Source organism: Vidua macroura, chromosome 10, assembly GCF_024509145.1.
Source record: "Vidua macroura isolate BioBank_ID:100142 chromosome 10, ASM2450914v1, whole genome shotgun sequence".
In the NCBI taxonomy this organism is placed as follows: domain Eukaryota; kingdom Metazoa; phylum Chordata; class Aves; order Passeriformes; family Viduidae; genus Vidua; species Vidua macroura.
Genome location: NC_071580.1, coordinates 1,660,115 through 1,676,433, shown reverse-complemented (window position 1 = coordinate 1,676,433; position 16,319 = coordinate 1,660,115). Strand labels below are relative to the sequence as shown.

At 51.8% G+C, this 16,319-nt stretch overlaps 2 protein-coding genes across 3 annotated transcripts in view; both read right to left on the bottom strand.

Annotated features, from left to right (window-relative positions):
* SCHIP1 (schwannomin interacting protein 1) overlaps positions 1-3,775 on the bottom strand; it is a 40,157-nt gene extending 36,382 nt beyond the window's left edge. For both annotated transcript variants that reach the window (XM_053986071.1, XM_053986069.1), the window contains exon 1: positions 3,601-3,775. In XM_053986071.1, coding sequence (XP_053842046.1) covers positions 3,601-3,684 — 84 coding nt within the window. In that variant the 5' untranslated portion in view covers positions 3,685-3,775. The remainder of the gene's footprint in view (positions 1-3,600) is intronic.
* The window catches only part of IQCJ (IQ motif containing J), a gene marked incomplete at its 3' end in the record, with an annotated part of 50,512 nt that continues 37,920 nt past the window's right edge, over positions 3,728-16,319 (bottom strand). The window contains exon 5 of the mRNA XM_053986473.1: positions 3,728-4,066. Coding sequence (XP_053842448.1) covers positions 3,728-4,066 — 339 coding nt within the window. The remainder of the gene's footprint in view (positions 4,067-16,319) is intronic.

The window sequence follows — 16,319 nt, the reverse complement described above, 5'->3', positions numbered from 1 at the left end:
TTTTACCTTGCTTTATATATATATTATTATATTTTAAAACTTTAAACTTTAAGTTTTCTACTATGTGGTATGATATACTTTAATTTAAACTACACATTCATAATCTCAGTTTTATTATTTGTATATATTTATAGCGTTTTCTACTTATATCATTTTTATTTATCTAATTTTGGAAGTTATTATATTTATATATTTAATAAATATATATATTATTTAATTATATATTTAGGTATGGAAGTTATTATATTTATATGGTTAATAAATAAATATATATTATGTATTGATATATTTAGTTTTGGGAGTTATTATATTTATATACTTAATAAATAAATATATATTATTTATTTATATATTTCGTTTTGGAAGTTATTATATTTATATATTTAATAAATAAAATATATTATTTATTTTTATATATAGTTTTGGGAGTTATTATATTTATATATTGAATAAATATTTTTATCTTTTATTTATATATTTAGTTTTGGAAGTTATTATACTTATATATTTAATAAAAATATATATATTATTTAATTATATATTTCATTTTGGAAGTTATTATATTTGTATATTTAATAAATAAAAATATATTATTTATTTATATATATAGTTTTGGGAGTTATTATATTTATATATTTAATTAATATTTTTATCTTTTATTTATATATTTAGTTTTGGAAGTTATTATACTTATATATTTAATAAATATATATATATTATTTTTTTATATATTTAGTTTTGGAAGTTATTATATTTATATATTTAATTAATATTTATATATTTAGTTTTGGGAGTTATTATATTTATATATTTAATACATATATATATATAATTTATTTATATATTTAGTATTGGGAGTTATTATATTTATATATTTAATACATCTATGTTTATATATAAATAAATATATATATAATACATATATTTATCTTTATTAAATATAAAAAAGTATCTTATTTTTATATTTAATTTCATAAACCCTGGAGAGGAGCAGAGCCCCAGGGCGCAGCAGCTGCCCCTGAAGTGTCACCCCTGTCCCCTGGGGTGACCCTGCCCTGCCTTCACCTGGGGCACGGCGAACCCGAGAAAACCAGGCCCTGAGAGCAGGAAAAACCCGATTTTACTCATCTCAACAAACCATGCCAAAAGCCTCAGCTCAGTACAACATCTGCCTGGGAGCAGCCTTGGAGACACTTCCACTGCCAGCTGCTTCCGCAGGCGCCGCGATTCCCCGTCCCGGGCAGGCCCATCCCTGAAATGCCCCTTCCCTGGGGAAGCCATCCAGAGCCATTCCCTGCTTCTGCTCCCCCGGCTGCCTCCTCTCCACCATTCCCATGTTTACAAACACTTGGGCTTCCAGCAGGGCAGGGCAAGGCTTTGTTGTCAACACCGAACCGCAGGGAAATGTCAAGGGCAGGGAAAACAAAAATAAAACCCCGGGGGATTTTCACCTTCGGTCTGGTTCAGCCTTGAAGGTTTTGGGGACACGCAGCTGGGTGCTCACAGACACGGCCAGGGAGGGACAGGAGGTGACACGGGGACATCAAACAGCCCTTCCCAGCCAGCCAGGAGGGGAAATGTCCCTTCCCAGCAGCGCTTCCCTTTGATCCCGGTGGGAAGGAGCAGAGCTGGAACACCTCTTCCTCCTCCTCACCCCTGGGAGCCAAGGGAAGGGGAATCCTGGAGCAAAGGTGCCTCCAGGACAGCTGGGGAGATGAGGAAAATCTCTCCAGGGCCACAAACGCTTGGAAAGTCACATCTGCAGGGTGGCAAACTCCAGCTCCTGGGAGGGAAGAGTCCTGGAGCTCAGTCCCAGCCCTGGGGATGCTCTCCGTGCCCTGAGTGTCCATCTGGGTGTCCATCCAGGCTATTCCAGCCCTGGATCTGCACAGCAAAGCTCCAAGCCCAGCTCTGCACGGGACAAGTCAGGGCATGAGGCAGCCTGAATTCCTTCCAGGGCCTCTGTGCCTGCAGGAGGGAACGGGAGGATGGAGGAGGAAAACCCTGACAGGGGTAGAATTCCTTAGGTGACAGCTCACCTGGTTAAGCTCATGCCTGGAGGCAAAGAGTTTCCAGCAGTGCCAGCAGAGCTGATCAGATAATGCTGGAGAAATCAGCTCTCAAACCACAAAAATGAGGTGTGTGGGTTTTTTTTTTTTTTCTTTCTTTCTTTTTGGTGGTTTTTTTGTTGCTTGTTTTTTTTTTTTTTTTTTCCTTTTTTCCAGGCTGAGTTCCTGCACAAATGACTGTAATTAAAGCTGTTACCTGTCAGTTCCTCAAGGCACTGAGGCTCCAGTGTGCTCAGGCTTTGGAAAAAAGCATCCCTGCATGGCAGCAGTCCCACTCATCCCTCAGCTTACTCATCCTGCCCAGCACCCACCCAGATTTGTCACCAATTAGTTGTAATTCAAGGATTCAGGGGGAAATCCCCACCTCCCTGAGCGAGGTGACTTCACAGGAAGTTCGGGCATGGAGTGCCTTTTAAACAACAAAAAAATCATGGGAAAAAAATCATGTGCGCCAGAGGCAAGGCCACGGGGCACGGCTGGTGAGGCATCCAAAGGCTCCTGCAGAGCTTCCAGAGAGGTTTGGTGGATTCCTTTGGAATTCATCCCTGATGGAAGAGCCTCAGCCCTGCTGAGTGGTGACTGGGTGTGTGGTGAGCACCACATGGGTGCCACCAGTGGCTGCAGCGCTCGCTCCTCTCACATCACTGCAGCTCAGAAGTTCTGTGCAATTCCCAAACCACCCTAAATGACGGGATCAGGTCCCGATTTACAGGGGTTCCTGTAAAGCAGCACCGGGGGCTCCTTCTGGCTGACAGCAGGGCCTTTCCCTCAGGAAAAGGAGAGCACCCAGAGCCAGCCTGGCACTGCTCCCAGCCTGGGAAAAGCTGATGTCCCTTGGCCTCTCCAAGGGGAACCAGCTCTGAGACAGCCTGGCGGTGGCACCAGGCTCCTGCCGGGGACACCAGCCCCTGCCACACGCCTGGAGCTGCAGGAACCAGCCCCACCAGTGCCCAAGGATGCTCCGGGAAAGTTGGAGAATCATGGAATGGTCTGGGATGGGAGGGATCTTAAAACTCATCTCATTCCCTGCCATGGGCAGGGACACTTTCCACTGTCACAGGTTACTCCAAGCCCTGTCCAGCCTTGGGCACTGCCAGGGATCCAGGGGCAGCCAGAGCTGCTCTGGGCACCCTGTGCCAGGGCTGCCCACCCTCACAGGGAACAATTCCTTCCCAAAATCCAATCTAAATCCACCATCCTGCAGCTTAAAGCCATTCCCTGTGTCCTGTCCCTCCCTGCCTTGTCCCCAGTCCCTCTCCAGCTCTCCTGGAGCCCCTTCAGGCTCTGAGCTCTACCTGGAGCTTCTCCTCTCCAGGTGAGCACCCCCAGCTCTCCCAGCCTGGCTCCAGACAGAGGGACTCCAGCCCTGGAGCATCTCCGTGGCCTCCTCCGGCCTCTCTCCAGCAGCTCCACACCCTCCCGCTGGATCCGGCAGCCCCGGCAGCCCCGGCAGCATCCCTCCAGGAGGGATCCCAAACCAATCCCCCGCCCCAGCCTCCACCCGCGCCCCCCAAAGCGCTCCCCCACTCACCGAGGCGGGGCTGGCCCGCGCCTTGCGCTCCTGCTCCCGGCACTGCAGCCCGGCCAGGTGCCTCTCCAGGGCTGCCCAGTCCATGGCCGGGGGCTGCGGGTCCCGGGGGGGCCGCGCCCCTGCGCTCCGCCGCCCGCCGGGCCCCGCGGCCGCTCCGCGCCGCCGCTGCGCGGGGTCCGAGCGGGGCGGGGGCCGCGGGCGGGGGGCAGCGCCGGGCAGCGGCGGCCGCGGGGCCGCAGCGGCGCCCATGGGCGGCCGGGCAGCGCGGCGGGGACGGCGGGGACCCCCCGTCCTCCTCCTCTTCCTCCTCCTCCTCCGAGTCCTCCAGCGCCGCCAGGTCCAGGCTGCCGGGGGACGGCGAGGACTTGCCCTCCGAGCACGGCGTGGCTTTGCTGGAGTTGGATTCCGAGCTGGAGCGGCTGCTGCCGGCGTCGCTGCCTAAATCCATGCCATCCTCCCGGGAATCCTGCCGGAGAGAAGCGGAGGGCGGCCGTGTCAGGGATGCCCGGAGCGCTGCTGCCCGCCGGGCACGGGAAACGCCGGCCCGGGGCCGCCCCCCGCGCTCCGGAGCTGCCGCCGGCGCGGGGCGGCCCCGGGCGGAGCGGGCGGGGGCGGAGCGGGGCCGGGCTCCGGCTCCGCCGCTCGGGAGCTGCGGGAAACGCCGGCTGGCGGCAAGGAAACACCGCTCCGACGGGCAGAGAATCTCATGGTCTTGGTATTTTGTTCAATTATTCTTGGTTTGGCTTGCCTTTTTTTTTTTTTTTTTCTTTTTTTTTGTTCTTTTTGGGTTTTTTGGGTTTTTTGGGTTTTTTTTTTTGTTTTTGTTTTAGTTATAACTAGGATATTAGCTAATGTTCTTGTAGTAGATATTGTAAATATTTTTTTTTTTGTTACACGAAAAAAAATATTGTTACTCTTTATTCCCACAGTTGTTGGGTCGGGACGATCCCAAGCATAAATCCAGGCTGGTAAGAGAATGGATCAAAGCAGCCCGGGGGGAAGGCGTTTGGGGGTGGCGGTGGGAGAGAAGCTCAGCCTGAGCCCCAAACCCCCCTGTGCTGATCCCACAGCGTGCAGAGCACGGGACGGGGGACTCCGCCCCTCTGCCCCGCTCAGGGGGAGAGCTGCCCCCGGATCTGGGGTCTCCAGCAGGACGTGAAAGTGCTGGAGAGAGGCCTGAGGAGCCACGGAGCTGCTGCTCCAAGGGCTGGAGTCCCTCTGGAGCCAGGCTGGGAGAGCTGGGGGTGCTCACCTGGAGAGGAGAAGCTCCAGGGAGAGCTCAGAGCCCTGCCAGGAGAGCTGAAGAGGGACTGGGGACAAGGCATGGACACAGGACACAGGGAATGGCTCCCACTGCCAGAGGGCAGGGATGGATGGGAGATTGGGAATTGGGAATTCCTGTCTGGGATGGAATTCCCAGAGCAGCTGTGGCTGCCCCTGGATCCCCGGCAGTGCCCAAGGCCAGGCTGGACATTGGGGTTGGAGCAGCCTGGGACAGTGGGAGGTGTCCCTGCCATGGCAGGGCTGGGATGGGATGGGATTTAAGGTCCTTTCCAACCCAAACCATTCCATGATTTTATGGCTGGGTTTGGCAAGGGGGTGGCATCGTCTCTGTGTGGGGCTGTGGGTGACTGCAGGGAGTGACAGCGAGTGACATCGAGTGACATCGAGTGACATCCTCCCTCCCACGCCCCGAGGGACCACAGGGACCCGCCACAAATCCCTCCTGCCACCCTCTCCCTTTCTTTCCTTCTTTAAAAGTAATTTAAAGTAACTCGTTAAGAATCTCCTATAAATAACTCCGCTAAAAAAAACTAATCTAGTTTCTGCATTCTGGGTCACCGAAGCCAAGTTTAACACGCAAATGTTCCCAAATCCATGGCAGAGAGACCTTTTAAGGCGCTGTGGCTGAAATGGGGAGTGTCAATCTCACGGATCAGGAACTTCCACACGGGGTGTGGGAGATGTGGCAGCACCCAGCTGCCCTCTGGTCCCTGCAATCCCAACCCTCTGGGCATGGAGGGGGAGAGCTCAGGCCCAGGGGAGAACCAGCAGCTCTTAACTGGAATATTGAAGCACTGCATCGGGGTAGGAGCTGGTTTTGGGGCAGGATTTTGTGTGAGAAATATCCTTGAGGTCACCCACGAGAATCAAAACATCACTGTGTTATTCACTCTGTCTCCAGAACAAATCCAAAATAAGATTCCAGCCTGTCCCAGCACTGGGAGGGAATGAACTCTACCCCAAGAGCAGCACGGGAGGGGTTAAAAATTAAAGGTTGTGCAGGGTGGGGAGGTGATGCCAAGGCCCGAGGTGGGCATGGCAGAGACACCCGAGGAGTGGGCACAGCTCAGGGGCAATCCCCCCTCGTGGTTCCCCCCGGCCTGAATTGTCAGGAATTCCAGAGGGATGGGAGGGAGAAGGGAACATCTGCAGCAGTTAACTCTGGGACTGCTGAGCTGCTCATCCCGGGGGAGAGGAGGGGAGAGGAGGGGAGGAGGGGTGTCCTGTGCCAGGTCTGACTCCTCATCCCCCTCCGATGGAGCGTGGAGAGGCATCCTGGCAGCCCTGGGAATACCAAACCCCACCAACGTGAGACGGGACAAACATTGGGAATAGGGCACGGACTGGGGCTGAGGGATTTCAGTGTCCCGGAGCCATCCCCTCTTCTCCCTGTGGGGTGGGAATCACGGGCTCCTGGAAAGCTTTGGGCTGGAAAGGAACTTCAAACTCATCTTGTCCCTGTCCCAGGCTGCTCCAAGTCCTGTCCAGCCCGGCCTCGGGCACTGCCAGGGATCCAGGGGCAGCCACAGCTGCTCTGGGAATTCCATCCCAGCCCCTCCTCCGCCTCTGAGGGAGGAATTCCTTCCCAGGATCCCTGAGGCAGTGGGAAGCCATTCCCCCTTGCTCTGCCCTGCTTAAAAATCCCTCTCCAGCTTTTCTGTAGGAGACTTCGACCCCCAGGCAGGGCTTTGGAGGATAAAGGGGCCGGGATACACCGGGAATATCACAGGGTTTATTTGGGATTAACCTTTCCCTTGAGGTGTCTCCTCTGGGTGCTCAGCCCGGATTATCCCAATTTTCTCTCCTGACCCCCAGGAGCAGCTGAATCCCTCCCTGTTCCCAGCTGATCCCTGCTTCCCTCTCAGGCTGCCTGGTGGCTGAAACTCCAGAAAATCAGGAACTGCAAAGTGCAGTGTTAAAAATAATCCCAGCAAATGGCAGGAAGGAGCAAAATCCTGGAGATGAATTACATGGGGAAAAGGTTTCACCACAAGGTTGGGAGGGGGTGGCATTTGACACAGTTTGGGTGGTGCAATTCTTTATTTGGGGCTGGTTTAACGTCACCACCAGCCTCAAAAAGGGATTTTTTTTGCTGAGCCAAGGAGGAGCTGCCTCACTGCTCCCAGGCTGCACTCACTGAGCGGGGACAGTTTGATTTATAGGATCTTCCCTGGGGAAGTTTCTTCCCTTCATCACCACGAGTGCACTGATCAGGTTTTGTGGAGGACAAGAGCGCTTCCCTCTCCCTGAATTTCCCCGTGTGGAATGGCATGAAACGGGTGCCAGGCACTTCCCAATCCAAATTTTCCTGTTTTAATGGGATAAAGCTGCTTCAGCCTTCATTCAAGGCATGCTTTAAGGTGCCAGTCCTTGCAAATCCCTCCCTGCTGCCCTGTCCTCAGACAAATTTGTTGTATTACAAGGTTTAGCTCATCACACACGTGATTTTTCCAAGCTTCCCTTTCTTTCCCCCACTGCAGACTGAGTCAATAATTTGTAACCTCGTAGTAAACCCTCCTCACTTCTAATTATACACAGGGAACATATTTCTGCTCGACCTGCTCAGGAAGGAGCCAGCTCTTGCTGTTCCAAACACAAATGGCACTTCTCTCTTCCACAAGCCCTTTTCCAACACCATGGAAAACTTGGGGTTTGTAGGAACTTTTAAGGGTGTGAACACAAACCCTTGGAGAGGAAAGATTCTGTTTTACAGCCCTTTTATTCAGTGCAAAGGAAGTTTAATACAAACAAGGCTTGTGGGGTTGATCCTGAGGCAGAAATATATCACAAAAATCAGATTTTTATTCTTTTCCTGGTGTTGGTTTCAAAGGCAGTTTGCTGATTATCATAAGCTTTAAATTGACACGATTTTTCTATTTTGGCACTGCTGTAACCCCATTCTAAAATGGATTTCTTGTGTTCTCTCCTGCTAAATTGCAGAAGTTTTTGGGTCAGAGAAGGAGGAAATCAGGGACGTCACAACCACCCCTAAAACACCATAAATGCCTAAATATGGGAACATTTCTGCCAGCTGGGTCTTTATCCCAACAGCCCCACGTCCCCCCAGAGCTCCCAAATCGTGTTTTTACTTTAAAAACTGGGGTTTGGGGTTTTTGCCTTGAACTGACTCCCACTGGCCCTACCCAGGTGGGATTTGCCAGGGAAATGCTGCTGGGATGAGAACATCCCTGGGATAAAGCAGGGAAGGGAAGTTTCCTCTGAACACAGAGGATTTCCCTTTCCTGAAGGGAAAAGGACTGCACTGAGATCAGGGCACGGTTCCTTTTCCTGCTCCAAGCCCTCTGTGAGCATTCCTGGGTTTTGTTGATTCCATGGGCAGGAAAAAAGCTGTCAGAGTTCCCTTGGGATAGGGGAAGGTGCCCCTGCCCAGGGGATTGGAACTGGATGAGCTTTGAGGTCCTTTCCAACCCAAACCATTCCGGAATTCTCTGATCTGATGATTCTGGGATAAATGCTCTGGCAGAGTGGAATATTCTACAGTTTATCCATGCAGAAAAGTTGTCTCCTCTCCAGAAATCCCAATAACACCCTGCAGTCCCTGTGCACTCCCATTATCCCAGTCCCTGCCTTTGGGATCAGGAGCACTGGGATACCCAATCCTTTGGGGTCAGGAGCACTGGGATGCACAATCCTTTGGGATCAGGAGCACTGGGATGCACAATCCCTGCCTTTGGGATGAGGAGCACTGGGATTCCCAATCCTTTGGGATCAGGAGCACTGGGATGCACAATCCCTGCCTTTGGGATGAGGAGCACTGGGATGCCCAATCCTTTGGGGTCAGGAGCACTGGGATGCACAATCCTTTGGGGTCAGGAGCACTGGGATTCCCAATCCTTTGGGATCAGGAGCACTGGGATGCACAATCCCTGCCTTTGGGATGAGGAGCACTGGGATGCCCAATCCTTTGGGGTCAGGAGCACTGGGATGCCCAATCCTTTGGGGTCAGGAGCACTGGGATGCCCAATCCTTTGGGATGATGAGCACTGGGATGCCCAATCCTTTGGGATCAGGAGCACTGGGATGCCCAATCCCTGCCTTTGGGGTCAGGAGCACTGGGATGCACAATCCCTGCCTTTGGGGTGCTCCCCCACCCCAGGTTTTCCAGCCCTGTGCATCCCTGAGATTCCATCACCAAATCAAACCCCACCCCTGAAATGCCAAATTAAGGCTAATTAATTTAAAGCTAGGCACGGTGAGGACTCACCTGCAGCTCCCTTCAGGGCAGGGACAGCATCCATGGGGCTGCATTCCCCTCTGGAATGCTGCACCCTCCCTCGGGAAGCTGCAGGGCACAGGGGTGCCGTGGCACAGCATTCCTGGCCTTGTGGCATTGTTCTCCTACCGCTTGGATTTGCAGGTTTATCTCTTTAAATTTAGCAAATTAAATGTAGCCAATTAATCCTTTGCTTAATTTAGAGGGGGAGGGAAATCACAGCAGGACTCTGAGCGATGCCACTGCCACCAAAGCTCTTCTGGTGGCACAGGAGGGGACAGAGGTGCAGGAGGGGGACAAGGGCAGCATCCCAAAATAATCTGTTTTAAGCCAGGCTCAGCATTCTGGGCTCTGGCAGATCCCGTTCTCCAGACTGGGATTTGGTGTTTGCTGGGATGGCTCCACCCCTGCCAGGGCTTCCCTCACTCCCAGAAGTTTTCCCCACATCCTAAAACACCCCCAAAGTCCTCATTGTCTCCTGTCCTCTGGAAGAATTGGAGGATGAAAGAGCTGCTCCTGCCCAGACTGGTTTTCCTCTAAATTATTTGCTCTGGGATGAATCCTAAAATCATGGAATGGGTTGGAAAGGACCTTAAAGCTCATCCCGTTCCCTACCCATGGGCAGGGACACTTTCCCCTCTCCCAGACTGCTCCCAGCCCTGTCCAAGCTGTGCTGAAACAATTCCAGGGATGGAGCTGCTTCCCCTGCCCTGTCCCAGCCCAGAAGCTCAGGAGGGTCAGCAAAATCCTTGGAGTAAACAAAAGGAATCTCCTTATCTGTCCAACAGCCTCTGGAATTCCTTGTAATCATCAAGGCCAGGGGAAAAAAAAAAAATGCCCTTTAATAAAGTGCTTTGGAAGGCACGTGGGTAAGGAATGCGAGCAGGGAAATAGCTGGAATATTTCAGATGCATGAATCCACAGAGCCCTGCTGAATCTTAATATTTATGTTGCTTCCTCTAAATGCATTAACTCCCGAACCGCAGCGTGTGCACGGAAGCTTTTGCAGCATTTCTCCCCCAAAATTCCTCCCGATCCTTTGGGCAGAGAGGAATCAGCCCCTAAAGGAAGTCTCAGCTTAATTAAGGGGTGTGTTAATCACCTTGGGGGCCTCCGGTTGTCACTGGGAGGGGCCGGAGTCCAACAGAAGCGGGGAGGAGCGAGCTCAGCTCCAGCAGAATCCGGGAGGATTTATCCCACCTGCCTGAAGCTGGGAATGTTTGGAGCAAAAACCAAAATCCAGGAATTTCTCCCAAGTTTTTGCTGCATCCTGGACGGTCCAGCTCGCTGCCTGACTTAGGGCTGAGGATTGTACATTTTCTGGGACTGCAAATATTTTACAGCGAATCATTTTTTTGTCCAAGTCGGCTGAAGGAGAGGCACAGAAAACGGTTTGGAAAAATAAAGTTCGGCTATTCCTCCCACAATCCGCAAATTAAGGTCACCAGGATGCCCCTCCCTGGCAGCACCGTCTGACCCCGGCTCTGGGTTGACTCAGGTTACAGATAATTAATCCCAGCCTAAAGCAGCCAAAGCCTGGAGCGAACCAGGAGAGGGGAAGGTGCAAAAGGAATTCCTGCTTCAAAGGGAGGGATCAAACCCCGCAATCCGCTCCATTTCCAGGGAATTTTGAGCCAGCAGCTGCTGCCGATTGCCGGCTCCCATCAAGGACAATTCTCCTTCGCTGTTTCTGCCCCTCCAGATCCCGTTCCCGTTGCCATCGGGATGCGGTTCAGCTTTGCTTTTCCCGGGTGGTTCCCGAGATCCTCGATCAGCCCTTCCAAGGAGCCATCGGGCCAGCACAGCTCAGTACCCAGGCTCAGAGCAGACTGTTCTGGGTCTAACTCTTGGGGTTTATTCTAAATCTCAGGGCCAGGCCCAAACTCCCCGCGCTGCCTTCTCCTCCCCAGTTTTCCTCCCCTTTCTTTGCCAGAGGTGGTGCTGGGTGTGTGGGATGGTCCCTGGGATGCTCCCAGTGCTCCCTGGATGTGTGTGTGTGTTCCCTTGGCTCCCCTCCTGCTTTGGGGAATGAAAAGGTCGGATTTGATGGGCTGGGAGGGCTTTTCCAACCTCAGTGCTTCTGGGATTCCTTTTTGTTAATGATTCTGGGATTCCTTTTTGTTAATGATTCTGGGATTCTTTTTCCTTCATGATTCTGGGATTCTTTTTCCTTCATGATTCTGGGATTCTTTTTCCTTCATGATCCTGGGATTCTTTTTTGCTAACGATTCTGGGATTCCTTTTCCTCAATGATTCTGGGATTCCTTTTCCTCAATGATTCTGGGATTCCAAGAGCTGGTTTTGGGAAGGTATCACTGAGACCCCTGACCCATTTCTGGTGGTCTCCTCGAGCATCTCCCTGCAGTTTTCCCCCAAACCTGGGGTGCTGCATCCATGGGGCAGCCCCAAAGTCACAGAAGCATGGAATTATTTAGGTTGGAAAAGATCTCCAAGATCATCCAACCTGAGCCTGATCCCCACCTTGTCCCCAGCCCAGAGCACCGAGTGCCACATCCAGGAATTCCTTGGACACCTCCAGGGATGGGGACTCCAAACCTCCCTGGGCAGCCCCTGCCGGTGTTTAACAACCTTTCCACGAGGAAATTCCTGCTGATTCCACCCTGAGCCTGCCCTGGCCCAGCCTGGGGCCGTTCCCTCTCCTCCTGTCCCTGTTCCCTGGGAGCAGAGCCCGATCCCCCCGGCTGTCCTCTCCTGGCAGGAGTTGTGCAGAGCCAGAAGTTCCCCATCCCCCTTTTCTCCAGGCTGATTCCCTTTCCCAGCTGCTCCTCCCAGGATTTGCTCTCTGAGGAAGCCAGAGGAGCAGCACAGGAGCCAGAGAGGCAGCAAAGGGTGGCAGAAGTGCAGCTGCACAGGCACAGATTCCTTTCAGGCACTGCAGAGTGTGGAACAGCCACCTGGCAGGGGGGAATTGCTGCGGAAAGCTTTCCCTCCCCCCTCCCTTGGGATGCAGGCTGCGCACGGGGAAAGGCTGGGAAAGCCATCCCTGCTATCACCCCAAACACTCTGCACCATCCAAAGGCTCTTTCCTGGCTTTTCCGTGCTCGGTTTTCCCAAATACAAGGATGGCCAGAGATTCCTCGTGTGCCTCATCAGGAATGTGGCCACCCGGCCCAGGGAAGTATTTTTATACTCATTCATATTCAAAAAACAGAAATACAACTTCAAAAAAAAAAAAAAAACCAACCCCAACTCCTTTATGACACGCAAATCCAGGGAAAATAAAATCTGTGACTGCAGCAAATGGAGCAGCGAGGAACGAGCTCTGCTCCCTGATGAGGAATTGTGCTTCACCCACAACAGATGCAGCTCTTGATATTTGTTTTCTGCATAAATCTACATTTTAGGCTGAAAGCAACTGCTCAGGCTTTGTCTTGCTCTGTTCCATCCCTCACTGCTCTTTTCAGCTCAGTGCCTCACACAAACCGCTCTGGTTTGGGCTTTTCCAGCCCCAAATCCCAGCCAGGGAGACTCTGGCCACGGAATAACTTTGCTGCAGGTCTGGTGGAGTTCAGGTGTTCCTTTTTCCAGGGTTATCAGTTCCTTCCAGCAGGGATGGCCCATCCCAGCCCCAGGGATGGGCAGAGCCCTCAGGGCTTGCAGCACCCAGGGGAACAAGGAGGGAGCAGCTGGAGTGGGTGCAGGATTGGAGCTGGAGATGGGAATTGCTGCAGGACATGGGAATTGCTGCAGGACACGGGGCTTGTGCTGCAACTTCAGAGAATCCAGGAATGGTTTGGGTTGCAGGGACCTTAAATCCCATCCAGTGCCACCCCTACCATGGGCAGGGACGCCTTCCACTGTCCCAGGGTGCTGCAAACCCTGTCCAGCCTGGCCTGGGACACTTCTATTCCTGATCCAGGCGCTGCTGAAGTGGGAATTGCTGGGTGCTCTCCCCCCTGGGAGCTGCAGGCAGAGCAGTGTCACTGTCACTGCTCCCCAGTGTCACATGGAGAACACAGCGTCACCACAGGACACACAGTTTTGGGCTCTAGGACAACACAGGGACAAGGGTTACTCCTGGATTCGGGAGAGCTTCCAGGCCTTTAGGCTTTCCCTGGAGCTGTTGGTGCAACAGGCACTCCTTAAGCAGGAATTGTCGCTGTCACCTATCCCTGGTGCCATGCTGCAGGACACAACGGGATTGGCTCCGTTACTCCTGGAATATTGGTGCCCAGGGAGAGTTCCCAGGTCTTTAGGAATGAGGGGGGCTGTTAGTGCAACAGGCATTATTTAACCAGGAATTGCTGGGGGCAGTGTCACTGTCACAGTCCCTGATGTCACAGGGCACAGCAGGATTCCGGTGCCACACAGGGACAATGTGGCATGGATTATTCCTGGATTAGGGAGAGTTTCCAGGTCTTTGGCAGACTGGGAACTCTTAGTGCCAGCTCAGAGCTGGTAAAGCTCCTCTCCAGAGCTGGGGACAGGGAGCTGGAGCTGGGAAAGGCACCCAGAGGGCACTGCCAGAGCCCAGGGGACATTGGCAGGGCCACCATGTGCTGGGCACACCCAGCACGAGGCACAGGGACAAAAATCCACTCCTTTAACCCCATCCCAGCCCACGGGGCATGGACAGGTCCCTGATTCCAGCCACAAAGGGGATTAGCACCAACAAAGTCCCAGTGTTCCCTGGCGCTCTGTGATGCAGCCAGGAAAAGCATCAGGAGCATGGGGAGAGAGGTTTTTGCTGGAGGAATCTGTTCCCAGAGAGGTTTCCAGATGGGAATTGAAGGGAAATTTGGGGTTTTTAGGCTCAGCTGTACCTCCCAGGAGGGCCTGGCTCCCCAGCAGGGCAGACTCAGCTCCCTGCAGCAGTTCCAGGGCAGACTGGATCTGTTGTAACACCCAGCTCAGGAGAGGTGGATTGAATCCAGCCCTCAGGAGCTTTACCCGGTTATTTTCCAGGACCCTTGGAAGGCACAAACTCCACCTCAAGCTGCTGCTCAGCTGCAGAGAGGGTGGGTTGGGCATTTCTGATTATTCTTTGTAGGTCCAACATTCCCATTCCTCTGCCAGACAGCCCAGGCAGCAGGGATAAGGCCTGACAGCAGCTTTCCCAGGAATTCAACCTGATCCCACATTATATGGAAGGAAAAACCCAAAGCCAACTCCCCAAACCAACACAGACTACATTATAGATATATTATATATAAAGTCACTTCCAACCACATCCATTCCATGACTCTTCCCATCACTCCATGATTTACAGCTCATATTGCAGCCAGGGCTTTGGGAATGGCCTCGTGCTGCCAGATTTCCCCCTGGAATGGGAAGCTGGGGGAACAGAAAGTGGAAAATCCTCTTAGCAGGGCTGGTGCAGCTGTGCCAGGCTCCAATTAACAGCGGAGGGTTCATTATTAATTATGGGAATGAGGGAAAATTGAGGATGTTAGAGCTGGGAGAAGGGAGATGGCCCCAAATAACTGCCAGGGAGGGGAAAAGGAATGCCTGGAAAGCAGCACTGGATCAGGGATGGAGGAGGGAGCCCTCCGGCCACCCCGGTGTTGAAAACAAATTCCCAGAACCTCCCAGACCTGGGACACTCCTGAAACCCCAAAGCTGCTTTTCCCTGGAGCCAGAAGATCTGGGAATATCCAAGGTGTTGCTTTTCCCCTGAGAGGGTGCTGGAGTTTAACCTTGCTCTGCCCCCCACAGCAGTCCCTCCCCATCCAGAGTGTCCAACCCTCCACAAAACCCAGCCCAAGGATGAGTCTGGAACCCAGGGAATTGCAGGGAAAAGAGCCAAACACACCTTGTCCAAAGCTGAGAGGAACAGATCCCAAACATACCCAGGGGACTGGGGGGGTTCCTGGGGTGGACACCCCTTTCCCAGGCTCTGTGTCCCCAATTCCCATCCCTACGGATGGATTGTGGCCGTGAGGGGCAGCACATCCATGGAGCAGCTCCTTCCCTTCCCTCCCTCCCAGGGCTGGGAATCCACGGCTGGAGCAGCCCCCGGCACCAGGGATCATCCCAAGGGATCCAGGGGTGCTCCAGCAGATCCCAGAATTCCTGGACACAACTCCTGCCTGCCTCTCCCTCCCCCCAGCGCATCCATCCCTGAGCTGAAGATGCTGAGTCACAATCCCAGCCCAACATCCCAAATTCCCAGGAAATCCACAGCTCTGCTGGCAGGGTCTCACACAGTTTAAAAACCCTCCTGGAATAATTGCCCACAAAATCCCCAGCCCCACAAAATCCCTTTAGGTCACTCCAAGGAATTTGTCCCCTGCCCTTGATGCCCTTTTTGAGAAACAAAAAGGTAAAATTCATCCAATAAATCAAATTAAGGTTAAAAATAATTACTTAAGATCCATTAGGATCCCTCCCAGGGATCCAAGATTTGCTGGTGGAGATGTTGCTCCTGCAGAAGAATAAAATCCATGGATATTTTTGGCTGCTGAGCTCAGAATGGAGCCTGGGGTGCATTTTGGGGATGTGGAGAATGAGCCAAGACATTTTGTACTATTGTTATTATTATTATTATTATTATTATTATTATTATTATTATTATGTCATGAGTATCCCTTATTAAAAATAAATGTCTTAATAAATAAATATCTAAATTTCCAATTATATAAACAAACATTATTTTCTTTCAAATAAATAAGTGCATTAATAAATATCTTAATAAATAAAGAAATGTCTTTAAAAGCAAATAAATATCCAAATAAATAAATCTTTTAATGAGCAATATCTCTGTGAGCTGGTGAGGTGGGTCCAGGCTGAGCTGGGCTCCGGAATCAGAAACCCTGGAGTTCTTCCCTATCCTTCAGCTCCTTCCCCGGTGCCTATAAAATCCTCCTCGTTCCAACGAGGCCCAGGAGGGTTTTTTGGGAATTATTTAAAGGATCTGTCCCCCGACTGTGCCTCGCAGAGGGCACTGAGGTGCAGACGAGCAGCAGAGCAGAGCTCAGGCTGCAGGCAGCCCATTTCAGGTACTCACATTCATCTTCCACTCCCGGCTCCTTTCAGGGCATTTTGGGGGAAATCCCAGGGATTGGGATGTCGGGATCCCGAGCCCCGCTAGGGCTGCGCTCCCCTCTTCCCCTTCCCGCTGCCCATTCCTCTGGGATTCGCCCGTGGAGCTGAAAAATCCTCTTCGAATTCCTCTGGCATCCGCGATTCCAGCTGAACTCGGCGTCCCGCCGACGGAGCCGCTTCCAAAAGAATCTCCCAA